At 39.9% G+C, this 27,766-nt stretch overlaps 1 protein-coding gene across 3 annotated transcripts; it reads right to left on the bottom strand.

The window, feature by feature from the left end:
• Positions 1 to 470: 470 nt before the first annotated feature.
• Positions 471 to 27,725, bottom strand: phc2b (polyhomeotic homolog 2b (Drosophila)). 3 transcript variants are annotated; one of them, XM_053499592.1, is made up of 15 exons: positions 27,620 to 27,725; positions 17,584 to 17,890; positions 14,395 to 14,553; positions 14,200 to 14,277; positions 13,905 to 14,066; positions 13,227 to 13,376; positions 10,312 to 10,588; positions 7,457 to 7,806; positions 6,883 to 7,048; positions 5,284 to 5,441; positions 3,185 to 3,335; positions 2,863 to 2,989; positions 2,634 to 2,754; positions 1,645 to 1,921; positions 471 to 1,551 (listed from the first exon to the last, which is right to left on the bottom strand). In XM_053499592.1, exons 2-15 carry the CDS (start codon positions 17,827 to 17,829, stop codon positions 1,397 to 1,399), a joined length of 2,577 nt encoding a protein of 858 aa, XP_053355567.1. In that variant the 5' UTR covers positions 17,830 to 17,890; positions 27,620 to 27,725; the 3' UTR covers positions 471 to 1,396. The 3 variants fall into 3 exon arrangements, with proteins under 3 accessions (XP_053355567.1, XP_053355566.1, XP_053355565.1); XM_053499591.1 differs by lacking the exon at positions 27,620 to 27,725 and adding an exon at positions 22,310 to 22,440; XM_053499590.1 differs by lacking the exon at positions 27,620 to 27,725 and adding an exon at positions 22,310 to 22,365 and having other exon boundaries at positions 3,185 to 3,317.
• Between the last annotated feature and the right edge of the window lie 41 nt (positions 27,726 to 27,766).

The following is a 27,766-nucleotide window of genomic DNA, read 5'->3' on the forward strand; positions in this document are numbered from 1 at the left end:
TTACTAAAATTACTTGAATTCATTTAATTTATTACTAATATAACACCCTTTTCTTTTTATCCATTTATAGTTATATTTAATGTTATGGAATGTATATAAACAATTTAGTTCCTGTTTTTCTTATGTTAAAGCAGCTGTAAACAATCATTCACCCACCAGCAAATTTACATAGCATCAGTTTGACCTTATACAGTATAGTCATTGCTGCATTTTTTTTTTTTTTTACGATAAACAAGTATCCTAGTACATCTTCCCACTCGTTGCAAATTTTTAAAAACAGCTTGTTTTCAGTGAGGTCTGAAATCTTGTGTGCATGTAATCTTACCTGTTTAATTTTAGAGGTTAGCTGGCTCTCAACAAATTTGCTTAGTGCAACTTTAAAAGCACATTTAATGCAAAGCTAATCAGCAACCAGTCAAATATTCTAGAAAGAAGGATGACGAGGGGACAAGAAACACTGTGCAAAAAAATGTTATGCAAAACAACTTTTTTCATTTAAAAATGAAAATTATATTACCAATTTAAATCCATTTGATAAATACAGGCATTTCACAACGCATGCCCAACAAAGACACAAGACATTATTACAATTCTGTCTAGCAACACACACCGAAATCCGGCAACATGTTAAAGAACATTTTATCGAACAGAGCTTGAGCTGTCCTTGGGGCTGATGAAAAAAGATTCCTAATAAAGGTATGACTCGATAAAAAGGCAGTTCCGTCAATGAATACCCATTATGCCTTTCCCATTGTAAACATTGTTATACTGATTTTCATTCATCTGGATTAAAAATCTAAACAGCACAATGTAGTGACTAATTAGTGATTGGGTTATTCACATACTGTTTAGCACCAATTTTTTGTGGCTTATCTTAGACACACTTTCACACACATACACACATACTGTATGAATAATTTACTTGAACATAATTATATAAAAGAATCAGGCATGTACAAAAAGATAAAATAACTTCTGAAATCAACAATATTATACAGTTGTAAATAAGACAAGGTATAAAATGCTAAAATTCTGTTGTAATGGGAGTAAAATCCAGGCTGCTCTGTTCACATATGGACGTATTTTGAACGCCGAAGTTTAGACCTTGTGCCATCCGTTAGCCCTGTATCGAGCGTGTCTTTAAACATCATGTGCCGATGTACTGCTCTTCAGCATTCTCAAAAGTACTGTGTACTTTTCGAGCTCACATTAGAATTTGTGCCATTCTTCATAGATATTTTGTCTTTGTTTCCTTCCATTTATTGACCCTTAGGTGGTACAGTTTTTTTAAGCATTATAGTGCATTTGTATTTGTAAGGTCACCTTTAGATGACCATTGAGAAACACATAAATCTCTTGCACACCCACACACACTCTCTTACTTTGCCTTCTGAGGCTAGGAATCTTTGAGCATGTTAATGCGAGCAAAGATCTTGAGCGCTGGACCTAGTTTGATGTTCATCGCGCTCATTAAGTGGTCCTCTTTCAGTAGCAGCATGGCCTGTCCGTCAATCTCTTGAGAACGGAATTCGTCCGCAATCTCCTGGCAGCCTGCGTTGTCCAAAGAACAAAACTCAATGTCACCACACAAATCATAGCAAGTATTTATTTTCATAACTATGTAAAGTGACCTAAATTATTCACCTGGAAGAGAGCGGATGAACTCAAACACCTCCTGTACGTTCCACTTGGTAGGATCACATGGCAGGAAGTGGTCGTTAAGCGTAGGGACGTCTTCTGGATCTGAGGTCGAGGGCCCTCGGGGTGGCGCCACAGGACTGGAGCTTGCAGCAGATAGAGGAGATGGTGGTTCTTCATAACTGGAGATGTCTGAGCAGGGACTTGACTCTCCTTGACTAGGTTGAGATGGGAGCGGAGAGGACACGGACTCGCCCTGAGACTGCTGGCATAGAGTGAGCCTCTGAAAAAACACATACAGAAGGATGATGGGTTAAGATGGGTTTAGTCTTAAAAATGAATAATGAACTACATCATTTATCCAAATGTTAGTGGATATCCATATGTGTGTCTTCCCTAATACCGTGTATCATATGCAAAGGTATAAAATGTTTTTGTATGCTGTAGCATAAAATATATACATAGCTCCCTTCAAGTGAACTCATTAATGCGCCTCTGGCTGAATAAGGTATTGGCTACAGTCAGGTTCTACAATCAAGCAGAAAGCCTTCCAGAGCCTTCCAGAAAGAAGAGGGAGCAACGTAAGACAAAATCTGGAGTGCGATCTTCAACAAGCACTTAAGATGTGATGGGTCATATAGTGCACATGGTATGGACTAAATAAAACATTACAAATATAATTCCAATTATCGCGAGTGCAATTTATATTCCCCTATAATCAAGGATATTTTGAGTTGCTGATGATGTGAAAATTATATATTCTGCTGTGTTATTTCAAAATAATTGACAGAACATTTGAGTCATCAACACACGTAAACACTGTTAATCTGGAGAACCTGAGATTGATCAGCATGGTCATACATGCAATGAAACAGATGCTTCAACAGAATATGTTCATCCCTATATTCTGCATCTTATTTAATGAAAATAAAAGATAAAGCATTCTCTTCATTGAAGGGAACTAACATTAAGTTTGTGTTGTTTTGCGCAGTCACCTGCTTCTTTGCCTCTGTACTTCTGCAACCTCGGCTGTGTGACCTTCGTCTCCAACGATTGGCAGTTTTGGAACGGTCAGGGTGGAAGAGCCCGATGCGTTTTGTGCATCCAACGTTGTACCTGGTCAGAAGCAACAAAGACTATGGTTATTAAACAAACATGAAAAGCTCTTGTGCCATAGCTCAAGTGTGTGATGCCAAATAAACAATAGTAGTCACTTGGTAGTACCTTTTCGCACACACAACAGAGCAGAAGCGCTTGGAGCCTTTAAACTTGTAGGCAAAGTCGACCCAGCCGCACAACTCGCATGTCAGCTTGGGTTCTTCTGGCTCCTCCTCATCTCTCGTTGCAGGATCTGTGACAAAACACACACCCAATAAGCAGACTTGAATTTGAGTACCTTAAAATTTTTCCAAATTAAGAAGCGATCTACTGTAAGTTGACCGACATCCAAATTAATGTGTAAGAACTATCTCTCTTAAGAGGTCTTTATTTTGCTGCATGTGAAATAATATTAGATTGCATTTTTAAACTAGGGTTGACTTCCCACCTTGTTGTGAGGGTTCCTCAGGCTCAGAGTCAGTGGTGGCGGGAGCATTGTTCAGTGTGGTTTTCTGTGAGTCTGAAGGCACTGGTTTCTCTGCTTTCTTAAGGCTGTCTGTCTGAACTGGCGGCCTCTCCACCTGCAAACAGGTAAAGAACTTCATACTTAATGTTTACATTAAATAACGGGAAAATGGGTGAAAATTTGTAAAATATTACTAATTTGTGAGTAAAAAGTGACTTTGACCCTATCATGGTTGTTGGGGCCATACTAGCTGCATTGACTACTTAAAACTGCTGATATACTGAGATTTTCATACAATTTGCACACAAGGATGCGAAACACACAACACATCCAATGAGTCATCCTTCTGTGTGCAAAAAATGTTTTTTTGTTCAGTAAACGTACCTGTATAAAGATACTTGTGTAGTTTTTTATTTTACCATAATAGACCACATGAGGGCAGCATGACACACTGCTCTCTCACGCACGCACTCACTCACTCCGGCTATATCGCTTTATCCTGTATGCAGAGAGCCTATCCCAGGAGTCTTAGGGCACGAGGTGGGGTACATCCTAAATGTGATGGCAATTTATCACAGGGAACACACACATACACACACTTCTTGGCACACTACGGACAATTTGGGACCACCAGTTAGCCTTACGTGCATGTCTTTGAACTGTGGGAGGAAACCCAACAATCACAGGGAGAGGTGGGAATCAAACCTGGACCTTGGAGGTGCAAAGCGACAGTGTTAATCACTAAGCTGCCCTCTCACCTTTCAAATTCTTATTAAATTAATCTTTGATTAACTGGGGTTTTTAATTGCGATATACAAAAAGCTGGTTTAGAACGGGGAGCACGGTGGTGTAGTGATTAGCACTGTCGCCTTGCACCTCCAGGGTCCGGATTCGATTCCCGGCCAGGCACGATTCCCGTGTTTGTGTGCATGGAGTTTGCATGTTCTCTCCGTGCTTGGTGGGTTTCCCTCAGGTACTCCGGCTTCCTCCCACAGTCCAGAGACATGTAGATTAGGCCAATTGGCGTTCTCAAATTGCCTGTAGCATGTGAATGAGTGTGTGTATGTGTGTGTGCCCTGTGATGGATTGGCATCCTGGCCAGGTTGTACCCTGCCATGTGCCCTAAGTCTCCTGGGATAGGCTCCAGGCTCCCTGCGACCCTGAATACAGGATAAAGCGGTATAGAAGAAAAGTGAGAGTGGTTTAGAAAGATTTAAACATTCATGCAGTTTATGTAGTAAATGAACTAGTAAAAAGAGACTCTGTATTCTGCATGGAGCATGCAGACGACTGTTGTATAACAGTAGTCTTGCATACAGGAATTACTGTACAGTTAAAAAAAAAAAAGAGCATTGAAAAAAAACAGCCAAGTCCACTCAAATTAAATAATGTCTTAATTTGGTTGTGCTGATTTCCTCATCCACACTAAAAGTTGTGGAAGGAGATAAGTAGTGATAAAGCCCCTGAGTGAAGCATCTTCAGCATTGCACCACTTGTCCAGTAACCTGGTCTGAGAACAAATTAATGACTCGTACTAGAGAGCTCTATCACCTAAAATCACTAGGATGCTTTTAAGCATCTCAGACTTCTCTAGCTCTGTAGCATGTTTTCAAAATGATGAGTTCCTAATGGATGTAAATGACATTTCAGTGTGGAAATAAGTATATGAATGTACCCCTTGTTTATGTGGACCTGTGGTCTTTGGCCCTCTATATCATGCCAGACATATGGTCTCATCAAGGTTAAAACTGGCTGTGTTCTGCTTTCCAGATTTAAATTAGTTGATTGTTGCCATTCCACTGCGGTGTGTGGGCCAGATGAAAGCGGTAAGCGTTGGCCAGACCCCGGCTTTTTCATATTTGTTTTCTTTTTAGGGATATCCCACAAAAGCAGCTCTGTTGTCCTGTGACCAAACAGCTCTGATCTGATCTGGCCTTAATTGATGCTGTCACCAGTCGTTCCTACAGGTTATGCTGCTCCCTTTTTTAAGGGACATTTTCATGAAATTTGTTTCAGATCTGCTTATTTTTGTTTGTATCTGGTATTTTCCAGATATTAGTATAATCGTAAATTGTACTCACTGGAAATGGTTCAGCTCCTTCCTGGATGACGAAGCCTTCAATCACATGCGTTAGCACGTGGGGCTTCACGATGGCCTGAGGTGGTTTGTTTTCACCGTTAGCCGGCTCACTTTCTCCTCTGGGGGTCATGGCGACTGTGCTCGGGGTCTCTGCTGCACCTGCAAGAAAATACCAGAGTGTTTTCAGCTCCGTAGCAGATCTAACATTCAATCGAACCTAGACCCTAATGGAAATTAGCTACAATTCGAAAATGAGAACTACCCTGAATAATTACTGATTTATTGAATGAGTAGGCAGGTACAGTTTAAGTGAGATCCTACAGTTACAAACAATGTAAGCACAGTACTGTCACACTGTCCTAGAAAGAAACATTATAAACCCGTATGGAATGAGGCAAATTGCTCACCAAGGTAGACTAAAATCTGCTTAGCTTCAGCAGCACTGTCCAGGTCCGTGTGAAATTGTGTGAGTGCTCTCATCTCATAAGTCTATGAGGAAGAATTGCACACTAATCTTGCAGCCTCTCCACTCGGTTCCCTGCCTCACTGAACAGAACTACACCCTGCCTCCTGTTTCATGGGAAACTCACCCTCCTGCTCTAGCTCACCGCCCCTTTAACTCCCCCAAAGGAGTTGTCTCTCTCTCTCACACACACACACGCACACGCACACACATACATGCAAACGCACTGCAAGAAGTCCTTTTTTGTGTGGGAGGAAAAGACATGAATAATATATTTTCCTGCAGCTGTGGCTGCAACATTCTTTGAATCACTAAGTCATTTTCTAAGGAAATAATCATATGGTTTGCGTTGCGTACATACTGTGATGTTCACAACACATTCAGAACAGAATGTCTCCTTCCCTGATTTTGAAGTTAATCTATAATCCATATTAAAATGTTTTACATAGGTAATTCTGCTTATAGCAGTGTTGAACTGCTTGTTCCGTTCTGACTTTACAAGCTGAATAAGGGTAATAAAGGACAGTAAGAGCTGAATGTAGAGTTTATTGGACTGTGTGTAAAAGGGTTTTATAAAAAGAAAACGTGTTGCAAATGGGAAACTGTTTATGGAGAATGTTGGTCTACAGTATATACAGTATTTAGTATACAGTTTATCTGAATACTTTGATGAAAACTAAGTAAATCATGAACTGTGACATTCAGGGCACTGGTGGCTCAGTGGTAGGGGTCTCATCTGTTGTGTAAAACACTCAGATTGAGTTTGGTTTAATGTGTTGAGGTGATTCCGATCACCATCATCAAAACACCATCCTTTGTTCTAACATTCTTTCCAGTTTCAGTTTCAGAATTTATCACAATATGTGTTAAGGCTACTGTCTTACAGGTACACTGTCTTAGTAAGTCACTAAGTCACTTAGTCGCAAAGATACAATATAACACTGCTGGATTAAAGTGTTACTGATATCAGGAGAATGTAACATTCTTACTTAAAAACTTAAAAACGTCTGCACATTTTTATTTTTGCCCTTTTCCCTTTGCATCTAATTCACATTCTCGGCTAGGTCCTGATACTCCATGACTAGCATTAAGATTTATATGATCATTGTACAGAGTAGATGTTTCAGATAGTGATACCTTGAGTTTGACCTGTGGCGGTCCCAATGTCAGCTTTGGGTGGCTCTGGAGGATTGGTGTCCTGTGATGGGGCAGATGTTGGTACCTGGGCAGCAAGAGGATGGCAAATCTCCCTTATTACCAGAGACGTAGGCTTATCCTTATTGTCCTGAGATAGTCTGGAGGCCTGAGACAAGATAAGATTAGAGGATATATGGGTTAGAGGCACAGATCAGAAGAAGCCTTTTACCTCATTAGTCTGAAGCTCAGGCTGTAACCAAAATCACATTCAGTATATTTAGCTTTTGTAGTCATGTCTGAAAGCACAGCCAGGAATCCAAAGTGCACTCAGGAATTTAACTAAGGATACATAATACCCACAATGCACTGTGTGGCTGTGTAGTTTTGGATGTTTCTCTAATGGACCCACAATTTATGCGACTGATTTGTAGCACAATTATTTCAACAACCGCAAAACTTAATGGTTAATCCGTTCATTCCTAAAGTGATCCTAATGCTTTAATATGAAGTGTAGTGGTTATGACCTCATTTTGTGCAAAGCGACAGAATGGTGTAGAATGGTGTAGTACCATACCTGGCTATGTGCAGGCTGAATCTGCAGGTTAATGGCTGTAAGCTGAACAGGTTGAGCTTTAGACTGACTCAGACCTGAGTGTTGGCTCACTGTGGAGTGGAAGATGGTGGTTTGCTGGCTCGGAGCCGAACCCTGGCTGAGGGCTGGTGGTTTAGGGAGGACAGGGACAGGTCCTCCTGTTGAGGAGCTCTGGAGACCAAGTGAGGCAGTCTGTGGGTGGGGTTGGATTGAGGCAGTCTGCAGTAATTGGGCCTGCATTCGTGGGGGGTGGATGGATGGAGCTTGGGGTTGAATGACAAACTGTTGTGGTTGCTGCTTGATCAGGGCTTGGGGTTGAATCTGGGCGTATGCTAGAGAGATCATACACATGCATATGTATTTCATTTGTATCAGCTATGAATGAAATTGAATCTCAGTTTCATCATGCAATCATAAAACATACAAACAAAAAATATACAATATGGCATATACATATTGGTGACCATATTAATGCACTTCATAACCACTATATTTCACCAAACCTTATTAGATGAGTCAAGGTTCCTAGGCAACGAAACATTCCACTGGCCAAGCACACTCGTGTTTTCATTTGCACAGTAAACGCGCTTTTAAATGTATTGTCTGTCCACTCATGAAAATGTATATGAATTAAATCATCTCATATTTTACACCGATATATTACTTTTTTAAGCTAATAATGCAAATTAAAGAGCGTTTAGTCTTATACGAAATGTTATTATGTTTTATTGAAAGCAGTCCATCTGCTTCTGCTTTAAAGTGTACTGTATCCAGGAAAAATGAAATGCAAATTAGAACTGTCGATGCTTTTAATAGTTGTGTGCTGCTCAGCTTGCTGGAAATTGTGTTTAACTATGCGGTCAATGTGCTCAACATCAGCACACACTAAACTGTAAGAAATCATTATGAGACTGTAGCACTTACAGGCTGTATGAGGGTGTGTGTGTGTGTGTGTGTGTATAGCTGGGGCTGAAGTGCTCTTAATTTACTAATGAATCCTGGGTAAACATTGAACCCCATTAATAACAAGCAGAATGAAAACGTTAAAAGGAATGTGTTTTTTCTCTCCTCTGGATGACGTGGGATCGAGAATTCAAATGACTCAATCCAGATGACCATCCCCTTCCACATCATTCTCTCCCTCCCGCCTTCTCCCACTCACCCTCTTTTGTTTTTCTCCTCACACTCTTTCTCCTTTTTCTCCTTCTCATACAGAAACCGGGGTGATGAGTTAATCCTCTTAGCTTGCTGAAGCCGGCTATGGAAAACCCCCGACTTTCCAGGCACGATTTCTTACCAATGCCACGACAAATATATATATATTTACAGTATGTCATGAGCAACCCGATTCTAATGAGCAATAACTTACTGTATTCGTCTTTGTACCTTTACTGCATTAAAATCTTGACACCTCAAAGTGAAGCAGTAAGGTTTTCAATTACTTTAAAAATAGTAGTAGTGTGTAAGCTTAGAACGGTAGAATGGTGCACGAAACCAAAACATTCCCCAGATGCAGATTTCCTCTGTAGACATTTCTGCCATAGCAACTACACCTGTAACCAACATTCAGGGTGTGTCTGATACCGCGTCTCTACCGAGACAGCACAAACGATATGGCTGTCCTATCCTACCATAGAAAGCAAATGCAATCAACTATGCCATTATCTGAGTTTCTAGTAAACATTTCATGGACTTTAAGTTAAAAGTCTCACAGGGTTGTCAGTTCAATACTGAGCTATGTATATTCTCGCTCTATCCATGTGACTTTCCTTCAGCTTCTCTGGTCTCCTGGAATCTTCCCAAAAACATGCCGGAAAGCGTTTTGTCTATTCCAAATTGCCTGAATGTGTGAATGTGTGTGCATGGTGCCCCACAATAGGCTGGCCTCCCATCCAGACTGCCTTGTACACAGGGCTCCCAAGATCCACCACCATGTAGGGCGTGGAGTCAAGTCCAGTCTTGAGGGAATTTTAATATTGATTTAATTAAATCTTTTATCAACTTACAGTGTTGTCTGTGTAATACCATGGAATACAAATAAGGCAAACAGTTCTGGGAGAACACAGTGCAAAGCAGTCCTTAGATGAGGTGCTTCTGAATGTGATGAGCAATATTAGAGAAGCGATGTTGCAGACCTAATTGACCACATCCCCACCAATAAGTGAAGCTGGCACATGTAATTTACAGCCTCATACATCACAATTAACTTGGAAAGCGTAGTAGACTTGTTCTTATTACGTTTCTATCTCTGTTTATAATTATTTTTGTGAGAAAAATATTTTTAAATGTTCGGAAAGGTCCTAATTGGGATTGTACACAGCCAAAAAAAAAACACCTGGAGATTTACTAATTAATGCAGTGAAAAACTGAAGTGTAAAATGTTATATTGCTAAACGTTTTTTGGGAGTGCGTTTAAAGCCAGACTGGGTCTGCCTCCCATTTAATGGAAGAAAGTAAGTCTTAACAAGTCGTCAACACCAAACACGGCAATACAGAGCGGTCAGAATTCTTGGCTGTTTTATCACAGACATCAGCTAGTACTTTAGAAGAGCTGTCAAGTGAGTGTGATTAAGTTTGTTAGTCTTTGTAAGTGTTAGGCAGGTTTGTGCAGAAATCTATATAAGAAGAAAAGCGAACAGAGTGGGCATATGAACACGTACAGTACACTCGACTGGGTTTTGCAACAGGCCTGAGAACAACTATGGAGAACCAAACTGAGTTGTGTTTCCATGTTTTGTTTTAGAAAAAAATAAAAAGTTAAAATATTAGTATAAAAAAAAAAGTTACCATTTTTACTTGGTTATTCTAATTAGCTCATATAAATTAAGTTTGCTTACTTGGTGCAATAAGAGGCTGAGAAGATGTCACGCTGCGGCTCATATTTACTGCCTTGGCCTCTCCACTCTCTGGTTTCTTCCCTCCATCTGTGGTGACCACAGAGAGACCGCCCTTCCCTGTGATGCTGCCTGAGTTGGAGGCACTTTGGCTAGGGGTCTTGATAAGTGGAGTAGGCTGGATGGAGACAGGAGTCTGCTTAAGGCTCAGCGCTTGCAGGCCAGTGGACTGAGAGGAGGATGTCGCCCCCTGATGACTGCGAAGGGCAAGATTTTGGACCTGGAATGCACAATTAAAGAATGACTTATTTTAAGACTAGAGTTGGACACTGATAACCAAATTGCTACATACAGTCATGGCCAAAATTGTTGTCAGCCCTGAATTTTTTCCAGAAAATCAAGCATTTCTCACAGAAAGTTACTGCATTAACACATGTTTAGCTATACACATGTTTATTCTCTTTGTGTGTACTGGAGCAAAACAAAAAACGGGAGGAAAATAAAGCAAATCTGACATGATGTCACACAAAACTGGACAAAATTATTGGCACCCTTAACTTAATATTTGGTTGCACACCCTTTGAAAAAAAAAACTGAAATCAGTCGCTTCCTATAACCATCAATAAGCTTCTTACACCTCTCACCCGGACCATTTTGGACCACTCTTCCTTTGCAAACTGCTCCAGGTCGCTCATATTGGAAGGGCGCCTTTTCCCAACAGCAATTTTAAGATCTCTCCACAGGTGTTCAATGAGATTTAGATTTGGACTTATTGCTGGCCACTTCAGAACTCTCCAGCGCTTTGTTGCCATCCATTTCTGGGTGCTTTTTGAAGTATGTTTGAGGTTATTGTCCTGCTGGAAGACCCAAGATCTCGAACACAAACCCAGCATTCTGACACTGGGCCCTACAGTGCGACCCAAAATCCTTTGGTAATCCTCAGATTTCATGATGCCTTGCACACAGTCAAGGCACCCAGTGCCAGAGTCACCAAAACAACCCCAAAACGTCTTTGAACCTCCACCATATTTGACTGTAGGTACTGTGTTCTTTTCTTTGTAGGCCTTTCCGTTTTCGGTAAACAGTATAATGATGTGCTTTACCAAAAAGTAATCTTTTTCTCATATGTCCAAAAGACATTTTCCCAGAAGGATTTGGGCTTACCCAAGTACATTTTGGCAAACTGTAGTCGTTTTTGGCTTACTCAAGTACAGTTTGGCAAACTTTTTTATGTCTCTGTGTCAGCAGTGGAGTCCTCCTGGGTCTTCTGCCATAGCGTTTCATTTCATTTAAATGTTGACGGATAGTCTGCACTGACACTGATGCTCCCTGAGCCTGCAGGACAGCTTGAATTTCTTTGGAACTTGTTAGGGGCTGCTTATCCACCATCCGTACTATCCTGCGTCGTTCATTAATTTCCCTCTTCTGTCCGAGGCCCAGGGAGATTAGCTACAGCCATGAGTTGCTACTTGATTTTCTGAGAAAATTTCAGGGGTGCAAACTATTTTGGCCATGTTTTTTGTTTTGTAATTATAATATCCACCACGTCTGCCCATTTGGCTAACACTTGTTAAAAAAGCAAACCAGTGAGCTGAAAGTTAAGGACCAAACTATGGCAGTTTGTTGGTGCTAGGATTAAAAATGTCCAAAACATGACCTTCTGATATGTAATGCTGAACCAGTAGATCAACTAGCTTGCACTGATTTAATCCACTCTTTCAGTATGAGACAAATCTGTGATGCTAGTGGTTTACTGTAAATATTACAGTATTTTATTGCCAACTCTGTTGAACAGTCTTTTTTCTTTTTTTTACAACATACAAAATTATACTGCAACGCTTAAATGATCAGATCCGAATCAATAGCAAGTGTTGATTTAGTTTCTGTATCAGTAGCTCTCATAGGATTTCGGGCTGCAAAGTTTATAGCAAAGTGTTAGTTCTATTAATATTTCCAAAGTACTGTAACAACATGCATAGGGCTGCATCTTACCAGCTTGGTGTTCATTATATACATAATATACATTCACTTTATACATTATGTGACTGTGACCATACCTATCTCTCCTCTTCTGCTCTCCCCTCTCCTGTTCTCTCTCTCTCTATCTCTCCCCCTCTCTCTGTCGAGCTACACATGTCGTTCCCGAGCTGCCAGTGATCCAGACTCCCTCTGCCCTCCGGACCTGTCTGACCCATCCTGGTGCCCCGCTTCTGGGTGAAGATCTCGTCACATGGATGCCCCGTGTGTCTCCTTGGGATGCGTCTGGTGTCTGGGGACGGTTTCACTCTACCCTGAAGACAGTTCTGGCCTCGACTGATGTTGACAGCTGTTTCTTTGAGGACTTGACTTGGCTGCAGTTGCTCAATAGTTCAAGACTGGAGTTTCCTACAAGTCTACATGAGTCTCCAATGACTACCTGGACTCCATATTAACATCAATTAAAATCAACTGTTATGCTGAACTGCCTGCCACCTAACACACAGTATAAATGCAGATCAATTCCTGCTCTTTGTTTCACCCAAATGAGGATGGGTTCCCTGGTGAGTCCAGTTCCTCTCAAGGTTTCTTCCTATTACCATCTTAGGGAGTTTTTCCTTGCCAATGTCGCCGTCACCCTTGGTTTGCTGATCAGGGTCTATCTGACCATTTTAATTTATACACATTCACATTCCATACAAACTTAAATAATTCTTTTAATTGTGTAAAGCTGCTTTGCGGCAATAACAATTGTTAAATTGTTAAAATTTGTCTATACAAATAAAATTAATTGAAATGGAATTGAATTGAACAGATTGCCTTGTCTTGTTTTATACTGAAATACAATGAAAGTACATTAAAACGAGTATTTTTTTTTCGGGAAAATAAAACAGAAGTGTGTGTGTGTGTGTGTGTGTGTGTGTGTGTGTGTGTGTGTATACCTGTGCAGATGCAGACTGAGGGTTGCCGGTTGCACTGGTGTCAGATTGGAGAGCAGTCACAGTAGCTGTGGGAGTAAGGATAAGCTGGGAGGAGAGAGGAACAGCTCGGCCGAGACTCCTAGCTACATGCACCAGGTTACTTTGTTGAGCCTGGGAAAACACACACACATATACACACACACACACAAATCTCTGCATTAAATAATTTCAGTAATGTGAAGCATTACCAAGACTATATTATTTGTAAAGTATTGGCTTAACAATCAATTATTTTAAATATTAACTATTAAAAAGTAGACAAAAGGTACAAAAGATGGTACTAGTGTGTTAACAAATCAGAATTTTAATTTGTATATGTGATATCATAATTGCATTTGACCTGGAAATAATTATATAATAATCCCCCAGATTAATATACTGAAGAGTCAGAACACTAATTTAAATGTTGATTGGTTTTTACATCATCGTATTTTCATTAACGTTGAATGCAATATAGTGAAATGTTTAATAAAACATTAAATATTGTTTATATTGAAACTTTTGAAACAAGGAAATATCACTGCTGCAAAATGTTTATATTCTAATGGTGGATATCAATTGTATATTTTGACTTATGAGCAAGTAATTATTTGTTAGCATTTCTTATGTTTTGTACTGCATGCATGTGTTGTTACTTACCATCTGGGCACGCAGGTACATTTGCGCCTGGGTGGCTGTGAGGGTGGGGCTTGAGGCATTGCCTAGCAGCACTGCCTGCTGAGAGATAGCGGAAGTGGAGGAGTTTACACTCTGGGCACGGCTTATTAACTGAGCCGTCGCTGGGGATGTTGTTAAATTAATCTGAAAGAAAAAAAAGAGAGAAAGTATTTTGTCAGACACAATGCAGATTATACACAATCATTTGGATGGCACTTATGGTACAGTGGTCAGTTTTACACAGGCAGGTGATGTGTGTTGCTCGATGCAGACTCACTGTAGTTTGTGATGAGCCACTCTGGGTGGATGAGGTGCCATTCTGGGTAGAGCTCTGTCTACCAGCAGCTATACTGGCCTATGAGAGAGAAAAAAGAGAGATGCAGTGAGAGAGAAAGGGGGGTGTGAGATGTTGACGGATGATTGCCAGACTGTTTAATCTTTGTGAAAAACATCTTTCAGAATGCCAACCCACCTGCTGCACTGCTGCCAGACTCTGGAGTTGAGCTGTGCTGAGGTGCTGCTGCTGCAGCGCTGCTGTCTGAAGCATTAGATGCTGCTGCTGAGCTGCATACATCTGTTGCAGGTACTGTGCTGCTGTGCTCGGCTGCCTGTGCAAGGCCTGCTGAATCACCTAAATGGCGGAAACACATAAACACACAGAGTAAGAAGGGACGGCGAGAGCTGCTGCATCACTAATTGCATTAAAAACACAGGATAAATGGTGTTCAAGCCCACAAAGACCATTTGAATTTACCCAATAAAACCGACCACCACTAAAATCCATCTTTGTGTTTGTCTCCATCTATTGGCCAGAAATAGAAAAACTCAAAATTTAATGCCTCCCTGGGTGCCTTACATACAGTAGTGTGGAAAAAGTCTTGAGCCACCACCTCATTTTATCATCTTAAATTTAATTATGTTTATTAAATGAAAAAAATTGGAAGAAAGGTTTTACAGTGACAGACTAAAAAGTGACTAAAGATACAATGTAAAAATGGGTTGTTTATGTAACAACCTCTGCAGCAACCTCATTTCTCCTCTGGTCTGTTCCAATCCAGCACCAGCAGTGTACTAATCACCGGGATGATCGTCCATCATCATCATCTGCACTTGTCATTTTCTCACTGGTTCAGGCCTTAGGTTAGATGTTTTTTGTTATGATTAAATGATTCATAGATCACTGTGTGGCTTGTTAAACAAAATGCATTTATCTGAATCGTGTCAGGTACAGGGACTAGACTGACAATGAGAGCCAAAGAAGATGTACAGGACGCCTGGAGAACTATTCCTCAGGCCTGCATTAAAAAAATACAAGACAGTCTGAAACTTTGGAAGCAAAATATAAGATAAGGCCTAAGACTTTTGCACAGTACTGAATTTTTCTCGATATATATGATGTGCAGTGTTACCCAGTCCTTGTTCTGGAAATGCTACTATCCTTGACAGTTACCTTTCTTTTACTTGATCTCCGTCCGAATCAGTTTGGTTTAATCATGTTGATGAGATGATAAGTTCAGTTAGTAAGTTGCAACAAAAGAAAGATGGTGGTACTCCAGTAATTGGATTGAGATAATCTAGTATATTCCTGATTTAAAACTTGGTCAATGTGTATGTAATCGAGATCTACCTTAATACACATTCGGCACAAAAAGCATTTTTTTATGTGTTATGCAGTCATGTACTCTTCCAGATAAGACATTTTGGGACAAGACATTTAATTTACATAGAATTAATATATAGTAGTAAAATTAGTTTTTAAGACCTTTTTTTTTAAATCTTTTTTTTAAACCTCCTGACAGCTTTCTTTGTATTAGCACATAGCTATTAACTTAATCAGTGTCTTTAAACAGAAAGAAGTTTGACGAAACAATTACACCTAACAATCCTCATATGTAGTTGGGAGATCCTTATATGTGACATTTGAGTCTTAAGAGCTCATGCAAGTTTCCATGCTCATGCAAGTAAATTTTCAAATTCAAAGAAGAAAAGTATTTGAATTTACAAGTGATTACAAAATTACAAAAATACAGTAATTGAAATCCTACTTTTAAACTAAGAGAACAAATTATTTGGTAAGGCTAACTAGCTCAGTGGTTAAGGCGGAAAATCATTGATTGGAATATGCCAGGTTTAAAGCCCAGCATCACTAAGCTGTAACTGTTGGGCCCTTAAACAAGCCTCTAAACCAGCGATAGACAAGTTCGGTCCTAGAGAGCCTCAGTGCTGCAGATTTTAGCTCGAACCCTAAAAAAAACTGTCTCACCTGGATCAAGATGTGTTTGATTAGGTTTGGAACTGAACTGAACTCTCTAGGACCAAACTTGAACCCTAAATCAAATATCAGCAAGCAAAATAATAATCAAACAAGCTAGCTGAATGCTAATATCTAGCTGTCGCAACAGAAACTTTACAAAAGCCATTAGCAGCAAATGTATTACCCTGATGAATATTAGGTGTTATCCTTCATGTTCCTGTTAAAGTTTAAGGTAACATCTGTTAAGAATTGAGATCAGATTTGATTATAGAGGTAGCCTACTGTATAGTAATGTCAAGTTCGAAAAAGTAGTGAGTAGAAAGTCTTTTAAAATATGGATACTTTAAAATCTGATATGTTATAATGTTTGTTGTAATAAAAATGTGTCCAGTTTTGAAAATGAAAACTGTGTGTAGTAATTCAAAACTGTGTTGTTACTCTGTATCTTACTTTAGATATTGTTTTCCAAAAAGTGAGCATGGAAAAAATAATAAAAAATCAACCAGTGTTAAAGAACAAGCGACAGTGTCTGAGTCCTACAAAACACATTTCACTTTCTCCTTTAGGCCACTGACTGGCTCATATTAGCTCCTCCCCCCATGTGGTTGCTAAGCAACAGCAAGAGGAGGTTCTGACCCCTGCACTGGGCAGGAGCATGGTGGAGCGTAACCGGAACACTACACATAGTACTGTGAATGGCTCATGTACACACTGCATGCTACTGAGTTTAGAATGTACTAAGAATGCAGCAACTTTTTAAAGCAATTTGTTAATGCTCAGGTTAAATCAAGTATAATTATATTAAACTAATGGAAAAATGCATTTCCTTAGTTTGTGCCATTAATGACATCATTACAGCCTATAATAAAGTCGAATAATGCAGAATCAAGGTATATTATGGAAGGAAAAATCTATTTCTTCCTTCAACTAAGAGTTGTCTGAGAGGTCAAAGGTCAAGGTTGACCCAGATTAAAAAAGGAGGGCATTGTAATTAGATAAAGTCATTAGCAAAGGTCTCCGAAGGGTTTAATGTGATTATAACCGAGTAGCCCAGCTAAGCTTTTCACACAAAATACTGTACATTTTGGCATTTTGAATACAACACATTCAGTTCTCAGAGATGTCCAGTAGAAGGCAGCATAGTCAAGTTGATAAGAGGAGCTCACGGGCCTGTTGACATGACTCAAAAAGGTGTGAATGAGAACTTGTGAAGCTAAGGCTGCAAATGTGATTAGGTGTGTAAGGGTTTGAATGGATGCCAGTGTTTATGTGTTACATTTCTCAGTGTGTTCAGATGTTTTAATTTATTAGCCAAATGAGAAGCATAATATTATGGAGAGTCTGTACCAGTCAGACGAATGGCTGGATGGAAAAACAAACTGTATCTGTGTGCGTGTGTGGGGTCACCTGTACAGTTTGCCGGTCAGGTATCCCACTATACACTGATATCTGGGAAACCGTTTGCCTGCTGCTGCTAGTGCTGCTGCTTGAGCTGGAACTGTTGCTGCTGCTGGGGACAGTGGAGATGGTGGTGGAGTTGGTGGTATTAGGCGTGCTGCTGGTGCTTGTAGTAGAAGTAGTAGTGTTAGTGGAGGAGCTGGAGGTGCTTGCCATGCTGGCACTAGAAGCAGGAGGACCCTGCTCGCCCTCCATGGTGCCACCTTGACGCCTCAGCTTTGACCCACGACTGCCCCGCTGACACAGTCTATGCAAGCTAAGTACAGAAATACGGAGAAATACATGTTAAGATAGCGAACAAGTCATTATGTCACCACGTAAGTGAAGATTTATTATCTCCATACGATTACATTTACAACTTTGCCCATTACTTACATATTACCTAGTCATTTATGAATTAAAATTCCAAAATATGTGTTCAATTTTGCCAGGTAAAGATTTTAAATATACAGTATACGGATAACTGATAGTGGATGTAATGGTATTTGATATTCATTGTTAAACTGACCGACAGCATTTAAGAGTTTTTCGGAAAGCTCCTTATGTTTAGTTTTGTAAGACATAGTGTTAATTAATTACCAATGGTAGGACATTTCTGTTATAATCAACTCAGTATGATCCATTCCAGAAACCGCTCACATTTTAAATTGTATTGTTTTAACAAATACCAGGAGCACAGAGAAACTACTAAAACCATATTGGTTACCATACTGGAATAAGTCGAGTAGTGTTTCGCCAAAAATTCCTTTAATCATTGGTTACATAAAATTCGAACATTTACAGTGGGGTGAATATAAGTTCACCCCAGAAAACTATTTCTATTGCTGTGGTTAAATAATAAAACATTTGTAGACGATAACTGGTGTGTAATGGGGAAGTGTGCAGTAATTACAACCAAAGTATGCAGTAGCTAAACACCTAATAAATCTTTATTGGATATAGTAATTTATGTAAAAAATGAGCAGGTTTCTATATTAGTGTGATATATGTGATGCCTTGTGGCAATAACTGTGCAAACAACACAGTAGTAACTGTTTAATTAAGTCTCGTTTCATCTGTATTAAAATGTTATGAGTACAGACATTTTAATACATACGGTACCTATTAATAACTATCCATGCACAAATGCATGTCATTTTAGAATCCTATTATAGACTGTTACAGAGAACTTATTAATACATATACAATAGGAGGAAATAACTGGAATGTATTAAATTAATTAAATAAAAGTACTTTTTACACGATATTTTTGTAGCATTTTTGAGGTTATTATTTAACTGGTGTTATGTTGCATTAACTAGGTATTAACAGTTTTGACCGTTAAGTGTTCTGCATCATTGACCATTATCTATTATTTTAGATAATTACTAGTGATGGGAATCCCCTGATACGATACTATCACGACAGTAGGTCCAGATTAAATTTCTATTGGGATTCTATTAGTATTACAGTTTTTTTTCTCAATTATCTTTACAATTCTAAACAAATTTCACAAATACTTTGCTCCTAACACATAGGATTTTGTGCTGCCAGCCAATGTGAGACTAGTTTAAAGCACACCACCTGTAGGGTTAAAGAGGAATGACACTATTTTACCGCTTTAAATGCAAAAAATCAAAATGTATTATTTTTAAAAATCGATTTTTGGAGTCAGTGTGGCAATAAATGAATAACCACACAAAACACCCACGATACATCACTAAATCGATTTTCTCCATCTCTAGTAATTACTGCCAGGGAGAATATGAGAAAACCCCATGTACACAGACTGGAGGCAAGATTTGATTGACTAGCACTGGAGTGGTGCAGAGGCAATCGCTCCAAAGTCACCATGGCTATTTTATAAATAACTATCAATACAAGTAATTACAACATATTTATCTGTAATATCCCACAAATTTCCTTCTTAAATACAAACTCATTTCCACATCCATCTTTTTCACATATCAGTTAAATATTACATTCTTGTCTATTATATACTAGGTATAGAACATTAAGTGCTATGAATTCAAAATGAGTTCATTGGCCATGAGGTTGGAGTACACCCTAGGTGGGCTGCAAGTCATCACACACACTTTTGCGCACTCATTCACAGCAAATCACATACTGAAATAGTTTTGATAGGAAAGAGAAAACTGGATAATGTGAAACAAACCTATGTGCACATGTGCAGGGAGAACATGCCAAAACTCCACACAGATAATAACCTGAACTCAGGGTTGAAGCACAAAATAATGAAAATATCCATCTTAAAATATAGTTATGTTGAAAACATAAAGAAAAACACTTTTGTTTTAAATCAAATCGGGGTTTCAATAATTACGTCCAAGTATTATGTGGCAGACAGTAATCAGAAATTTCAAGAATAAATAAGTACCGTATGGCTGTTTGACAAAAAAAAAAATTATTAATGTACTGTACGTTTTCTCATCATTATTGTTTGCCACCTCATATTTAACAATAAATCCTGAATTAAGTTTCAATAGACTGTATGGCAACACAGGAAAAGGAAACAGATTGAAGCACATGGAAGCATTGGTGGGTTGTTTCAACATGAAGATCACAGAAACCTAAAAACTGAGTGGATTAATTATTAGTTTTTGATCAATAATAAAGTCCTGATAGACTAAAAAAACGTTATAAAAGCGGAAAAGGGATATATTTGAGATATGTGCTATAGTCCTTTCGGTCAACTCGAGCAGATATGTTTATGAAGACAGAATCTTTTTTTTTTACTCTTTTTAGAAAAAGCTGATTCTTTGAACTGTGTTCCAAAAATATTTTCCATCAGAAGTCTCATGTTACAGCAGCAAACCTCACTAGCCCGAAAAAAATACTCTGCTTTTCTGCTTTTAGTTCAGGTAATTGCCTCACTAGCCAGGGTCAAGGTGCAAACCTTACAGCAGTTCAACACCAATGGCAGAACACTGGGTCCTAAAAGTCGTTTTTTTTTCCTTCCTTTTTTTCTCCTTTTTGTAAAAACTGCAATTTTATTAGAATTTGGCGATTATCCTCTTAGGTAATTAGCTGTGTGTGTGTTTCTTAGAAGCACGATGAACTAAGCTATCACATGATCAGCCAGAGATGGCTGTCTTGATGGAGAGATATTTCAAAGTCACTCTCAGTAGACCAACAATAGCTATATAATCATAGCTAATCAGGGATAATGGATGGGAAGTGGCCACTTGGACTGAAGCACCATCTATCTTTCCCAAAGTCTCTTTCTCTCTCCATGCACTCTCTCTCTCTCTCTCTCTCTCTCTCACACACACACACACAACACGCAGAAAGGTTAACTTTTATTTCTATTAATAGAACTCTGCATGCCCCCACCTTTCCTTAGCGAAGCCCAGAGGTCAGAATAAGGAAACGGGGGAGGGAGGAGATATATTAGGTTGTGTGGAACAAAAATAAATGACTTCAGTTATCTACGCCTCATTTGCTCATCTCACACACACACACACAAACAGATGCACATGGGCAAAGCCTACACACTGCTTACCATATTTTCCTCCCCAGCTCCAACACATCATACAAAACCCCTTTCCTCCACTTTCTCAATCTGTCAATCATTCTCTTTTTCATCGCAAAAGAAATTATCAAGCCCTCGCTACTGTTTAATTGGAATGTCACATGAGAAATAGTTTCTACGTGCCCATATCCCTGCAGACAATTTCCTGCCCTATAAGAAGTTAATGAATTATAGTCATGGTAATTAGATATTCTAAATATAAGAACAGAAACTCATTATTGCACATGGCTGGAAATACGCAGGGGAAATAAGACTCACAGGGTGATCTGAATAGTGTCGCTGCAAGATAGGGAGTGAAAACCTGTTCATAAGGAAGGTTTCGAGAGAGACACCAGCGATAGCAAGTGTAGTAATCAGATTTCTGTCTACATCTTTGTAGCATTTTGTCATTCGTTTTTCATCACACATATTCATCGTCATGATCACTGTCAAGATAGTTTGTCTGAAGTCATTCAAAATTTCTAAATTTTTTTGTCAATGCCTTCCAAGAAGGCGTCTCTAACCTGTAGGCACAGGCAGATAAATAAATAAATAAAATCACAAACACTGAAGTGCCAGAAGAGGTGTCAAATCCTCTTCTGTCATCCACAATGAAAACTAGAGCACCCAAATCGATAAATATCTTCACACAGAATATGGAGCATCTGTTGGGTTTATGTTCTGTGTTTGTGCAGATCTGCTGGTGAGAAGCGAGCTGTCACACTCAGTTAAGCTCCTCTTCCTTCAGGTGTAAAACCAGACAGCCCACCCAGCTGCTCGTAGCTCGTCGTGTGCAACTCAAGCCCATCACGGCATTGCCGCAGCAAACCCATCTCTACAATCTGTGCTCCCATCCTCCTAACAGCTGATGTGCTGAGGTGAATTCAGGACACGGATACATACAAATGTGATGCAAACATCCCCAAGTCAATCTCAACACAACGATTAACTCAGGAGTGTTGTCAGCTTGAGCTACTTCCCATTTCGTTGGATGCTGGATGACTACGAAATGCAAACAAGATGAAAAAAGTGAGGCGTGTGCAAAGTTGTGAAGGATGTATGAGGAGAGACGAATGATGCAGCAGCAACAAAAATAACCATAAAAAGACATCCAGGTGAAGAGAGACGAGGCTTACAGTCTCGCAGACAAAGCTCAGTTCCTACCTCCTCTGTGGGCCAGCACGCGCTCCTGTGGTGAGCCCCATCCCCCGGGAGCCTGTCGCTTCTTTGTCTGACGCGTGTGTGTGCGTGCGTGCATGTGTGAGTATCCCAGTCCTGCCTCCTCAAAACGAGCATCCGACGTCCCAGCCAACTCACACTCTCCCTCTGACACACAAGCATGCATGCAAGCCCTCTGCCTCTTTCCACCCTGATTATGTGGTTTCCTAGCGACAGCCAACGGGGGGTGCCTTTCGGAATTCCGGACGCGGAGCTACGTGCTGATTGGCCGAACGGATCTCTTCTAATGAAGATGAGGATAATGATTTTTTATCCTTTTCCATAAGCATCACCAACCCCCTTAACAGAACTCAAGCAGAGGAGGGTAGTGCTGCCAAAATTTAGGGATTAGGCCAATTTCAGGAGAGAGTTCTTACTATTTGATGTCTGGTGTTCAGGTTTGAGTCTGAATGTCCCCAGTGTTTTAGTCATTCATTTGTTGGACTTTAATATGTAAAAGGAGAAGGAGTTGTGGCTAAATTAAGAATGGCAGATTAAACTATTTTTAGAAGGACTGGGAAATCCACATGGTTACACATAAATCAATTTTCTGCTTAATGAGGTCTCCCCTTGCTAATCAGCACCGCAATAGGTTTATGGCACCTGTAATGCAATTATAGACGTGCTATGCCACGAAAGACGATCTGGAGAGAGTGTAGTGAACTGTCAGGTCAGTGTTGGGGTTTATATTCTTATTTATTTATTTGATTCAGGTGGGTGGCTAGGCGTGGGGATGGACATCAACCAGTGGTGCACCTCAAAACCCAATGGTAACTAATGGTCATTTTGAGGACGTGTCTCAAATTGAAAAAAATATTTACAGGATACTACTGCTTCAACTCAGGAAAGTGGATCTCGTTATCAGGCCTGGCAAATTAATCCACTTCTTCCTCGTGAATTACATCTGCTAGTGTCACTGGTAAATTTCCGTCAAATGTGAGTGAAATATCATATTGATTGCAGTCATGCAGACAAGTCATTGATTGCAGTCTGCTTATTAGCATATAGATTAGCTACTGGCAGAGGGAGATAAATTAGGACAGAGGAGTGTAGGAGTGTGGAAAGGACGGTGCAGGAGAGACAGGGAGAGAGAGAGAATTGGTATATGGGCACAATCAAGAAGAGAGACAGAAACCTAGAGGAACAGAGAAAAGGGAAGGATCGACAAAATGGAGAACGGAAAGAGGAACAATAACTAAAGTATAATATGATGAACCAAAGGCAAATGAATTTGCGCATCAAAGGATAGAGGAAAAATTATAAACCTGGTATGGAAGCTGAGAGAAATGGAGGGGCAATAAATCTAAAATGAACAGAGAGAGAGAGAGAGAGAGAGAGAGAGAGAGAGAGAGAGAGAGGAGTGGAAAGGAATGAGAAAAAAGATTAAGACCAAAATGCAATTTAAGAAGAGTGAGAGAGGGAAAGTAAGGTAGGTAAAGGGATGAAGAGATGATGAGAAAAGGCATCGAGAGAGAGAGATGAGGCTGCGGGATGAGATGGGATGGGGGGAGTGCTGTCTGTCTGCTCTGGGTTTGATCCACATTAGTTACCCACTCAGCCAGTCAGCGCGAGTGTGTGGGGGGAAGGGAGGACAGCATAGTAGACAAAACACAGAGACATGGAGAAATAGGCAATTTTGGTGTTTCTGGATGTAGACTTTCCAAACACAGTGCATGTAGTAAGTTATTTCAATTGTACTGAAGGTACAATTAAAGCCTTAAATCCCCTCATTAGGGTTTGCCCTGATTTGTGCTGTGTTTGTTGCTGCTGATGTACAAACTGATTATGATGCGGCTTGAAGTGGTACTAATTCGCCCTAATGATGATCACTGGTGCTGAGCTTCTTACTCACATCGCTGCAACATGCCTGCTTTCATTTATTTGTCACTTCGACTGAGCCGTGGCTCTCATCACATATGAAAAGCTTGTTTATCAAGCGCAGGTCATGGATAGGCCTTGACATGGACAAGTCTGATGATTTCTATAGTGGATTGATTCATTGCTTACTGACTTTGTTTGAAATTGTACATAACCACGAAACAAAAACATTGTGGTATGCGGTTACAGGAAAATAATCCATGGGAGTGTGACATGATGCAGCCAAGTGCATTATTTCTCTTATATCTTTGTGAGGATTTAACTATTACAGTTTTTTTTTTAGTAATGAATGACATAGCACGCTTTTTAAATTATTTATAGTCATTTTTAATGTCGAAAGTTACTAGCGGCTATCACTTACTTTATAGCAGCTATAAACAATCATTTTCTCCACAGACTTGTTTTTTCTTTCTCTTTTACGAAGTGAATAAAGGAGGGGAAAAAACAGTTTATCATGTTACTGAGACACCAGTGCAAAGTGCCATGTCCTTGTGACGCTCTCATGAAGGAAATCTCTCGGACTTTCACCAAGCACTGACACCCCAGACTTCTAATGTTTAATTACAACTAAAGAAATGACCATGTCTTATATCAGGCAGCCTTTATAAAATGTGGAAGCCCAGTGGCAGAACACCTATATTGACCATGAGAACTTCTAAACAGTGCTCAAAACATGCATCATAATGGGGACAGCAGATTTCTTTCTAAGGTTCCTTAAATTTCATAATGTACAACACAGACTAGAGACTAAGGCTTTATCCAAGGTTGGAAGAAAAGAATAATCGATTCCCAGAATATGAATATTAGGAAAATATGCACACAAAGACCTGCTCAATAGAGTTGTTTCCATGTGACACCACTTCCATAAACATGGATGTCATAAGCATGGATGTGAAGAAATACTGTTTACAGTGATCTCTGCCATCAGTTAATGTAATTCTGGGCACAAGGTGGCCACTCGAGAAGTCTTTCCTTTCTTCCCTTTTTAACATCTGTTTAAATATGACATAATGTCACAACAGTAATGAAAGCCTATCTGAATTTGAATTACAGCCAGCGCTGTTGTCAGAGATAGCAGGAAATAAATCATTTTATGCAGTGGTATATCCTGTGGAATAAATTGGCATAATGGACACGTAAAGGTTTATAGTGTATATAATATAACATTTATAATGTATATTATGATATTACAGCCAACAAATATTGCACAGACCCTTGATTGCACAGTCACTGTTTCTTGACTTTTAATTGTGCAACAGTATATGTATATATGGATCTATGGGTAGAGTCCTCGTGCCTCACATTGCCTCAGGGCCCCTTGAGGCGCAGTTAATTGCTATCCCTCTGCTTCCTCACTCAGTAGGAATTAGAGCTTATACAGTCAGAGAAATGTATTCTCAAGGGACTTCGTGGTTCTCATGGGAGTCGGAGATCAATGCAGGGGAGCTTGATGGAGTCTGGATGAGAAAGCCATGAATAAAGTATGCCCTGAAATGGGTTACCAGAGGCCTCCTCATTTTTATTTATGCTGACTAGATTATATTGGGTACTAACAAGATCCAACAGACCTTAAAACCTGATGGAAGGACTGCTAGAGTGCACAGTTTTTGGACAGAATTGCTTTAAATGATGGCAAGTCCACTGTAAACTGTACTCCTTCCCATCCATGTGTATAACATTTAAAAATACATCTTGTGAGTAACGGGAGAAACAGTTCTATATAGCAGTTCTACGTGTGTATACTGTTTTAATGTTTAGATATTCAAGAAAATGATTAGCATAGTATTATTAGTTTCTATCAACCAGTAAGGAATTGTTATTCTTATATATTTTATGTAACCTTACTAAAAATATTAGTGACATTTCTGCTGTAGTAGATGTTTAGCAGCTCTCACAGTCAGTCGAGGTGTTCTGCCTTACTAGCCTTCACGAGTACCCGTTTCTCAGGACAGCAGCACACATTTTATAAACGCTGGCTGACACAAGCACTTGTGCTGGCTGCAATACCCTGGAAAATGTCAGCCAATGTTCCTTGAATGTGAAGTCTCCGTTGTTAATGTCAGAGGACTGGGATGCATAGAGAGCAGCGCACTGCTGTAGCCCAATAAGAGAATGTAAACACTGGACCAGGAAGATCCTGTCAGCTCAGGAGCAAACTGGGGACACAAGGTGTGGACATAACTGATTGGTCTACCGCTGGGAATGTGTGACATTTGCACACCTCTTCTGAGGCCCTGTTGCCATGCATTTAGAGAGATCTTACTTTTACAATTTCCTTCTCTCTCTCTCTTCATCTCTGTGTGTCTCTGTCTCTTACTCTCTCCCTTGCATTGATTTAATCTTTGACCCCAGGTTAAAAGATAGACATTTGAACTCCTAATTCCTTCATGTAGTCTACTGTTAGTGCACAAAGCCTGAGTCCCTCTGCAATTAACCTTCAGTCTCTCTCACTGAACTTCTCAGCCATGACACCATGAGCTCAGTGAGATTATTAGATGAAATCTCTTTCAGTGGAGAACTGCAGTGAAAAAGAATGGAATCTTGGATACATCCAGTATTGATCAGCGATTGAAATTATAGCGATCAGTGACACCTGTGTTTTATTTTTTATTGCATGAGTAATATAAAGAACAAGGTCTAAGACTCAACCAAACAGTAGCCTTTTTTCGGTTATAAGGAATACCTGCTTTAATAAAGTGCAGTTGTTTTCTTGGTGGACTGGCATGGTTACAGCATATTTCTAATTCTTTGCAGGCTGAGCTATAATTTGGCTTCAAACACACTTTAGCACTTTCAGTAGGACTAGTGCATCAAGATCTTTTTGGTGCAATGGTTTCAACCTGGTGTACTGCTCTTTTACATTACCATAGGCAATATTGGGACCTGGCCCTGACCCCTGATGCTAGCCATGTGGCTGTCTCACACATTAGGCTTGAAGGATTCCAACGTCCAGATAACTCAGCATCAACATCATAATCTGGAAACGTTGTTACTGTCGCATTCCATCTCAGCTTCTCTGTGTACAGACTGATCGCAAAAACCTCAGGACATTCTGATCTGTTCTCCATGCATAAACAAGCAGGAGCAAATACTATGGTCTGATCTCAGTTTTGGAACTGACAGAGGCATATCTACTCCGAGATAGTGACTTCCCAGAAGTGGGTCACTTGCATCACAGCTCCAACGCCATCCATCAAACTGTCAGATATGGTGAGCTCGCTCCTTTCAAAAGAGCCTGGAAGCATGCTGGTACTCGTCGAGAAAACAAACAGACGTACTTACACACACATACATGTACACACACACACACACACACTGCATGAGTAGCCTAGAGCCAGGTTTATGGAAAGTCTTATACATAAACCAAGACTGACCTACCTTTAACTTAAGCCTTAGGCCTTGTCTATCCCTCCCTGGGTTTGATTTCTTCCTCCTCTCCTGCTCTCCTACACCATTTCTGGGTTGTGCTCTTGCTGTACACTCACCACAAACCAGAGACAGCAGCAGGAGGGGGTTGGTGAGGGG

The sequence above is a fragment of the Clarias gariepinus genome, chromosome 6, assembly GCF_024256425.1.
Source record: "Clarias gariepinus isolate MV-2021 ecotype Netherlands chromosome 6, CGAR_prim_01v2, whole genome shotgun sequence".
NCBI classification, from domain to species: Eukaryota; Metazoa; Chordata; class Actinopteri; order Siluriformes; family Clariidae; genus Clarias; species Clarias gariepinus.

Coding starts and splice junctions, on each gene's coding strand:
- phc2b (XM_053499591.1), bottom strand. CDS start 22,350: ATGGGGCTCACCACAGGAGCGCGTGCTGGCCCACAGAGGAG. Junction 14,067..14,199: donor GTGGCTCATCACAAACTACA/GTGAGTCTGCAT, acceptor TTTTTCTTTCAG/ATTAATTTAACAACATCCCC. Junction 2,990..3,184: donor TGAGGAACCCTCACAACAAG/GTGGGAAGTCAA, acceptor GTTTTGTCACAG/ATCCTGCAACGAGAGATGAG.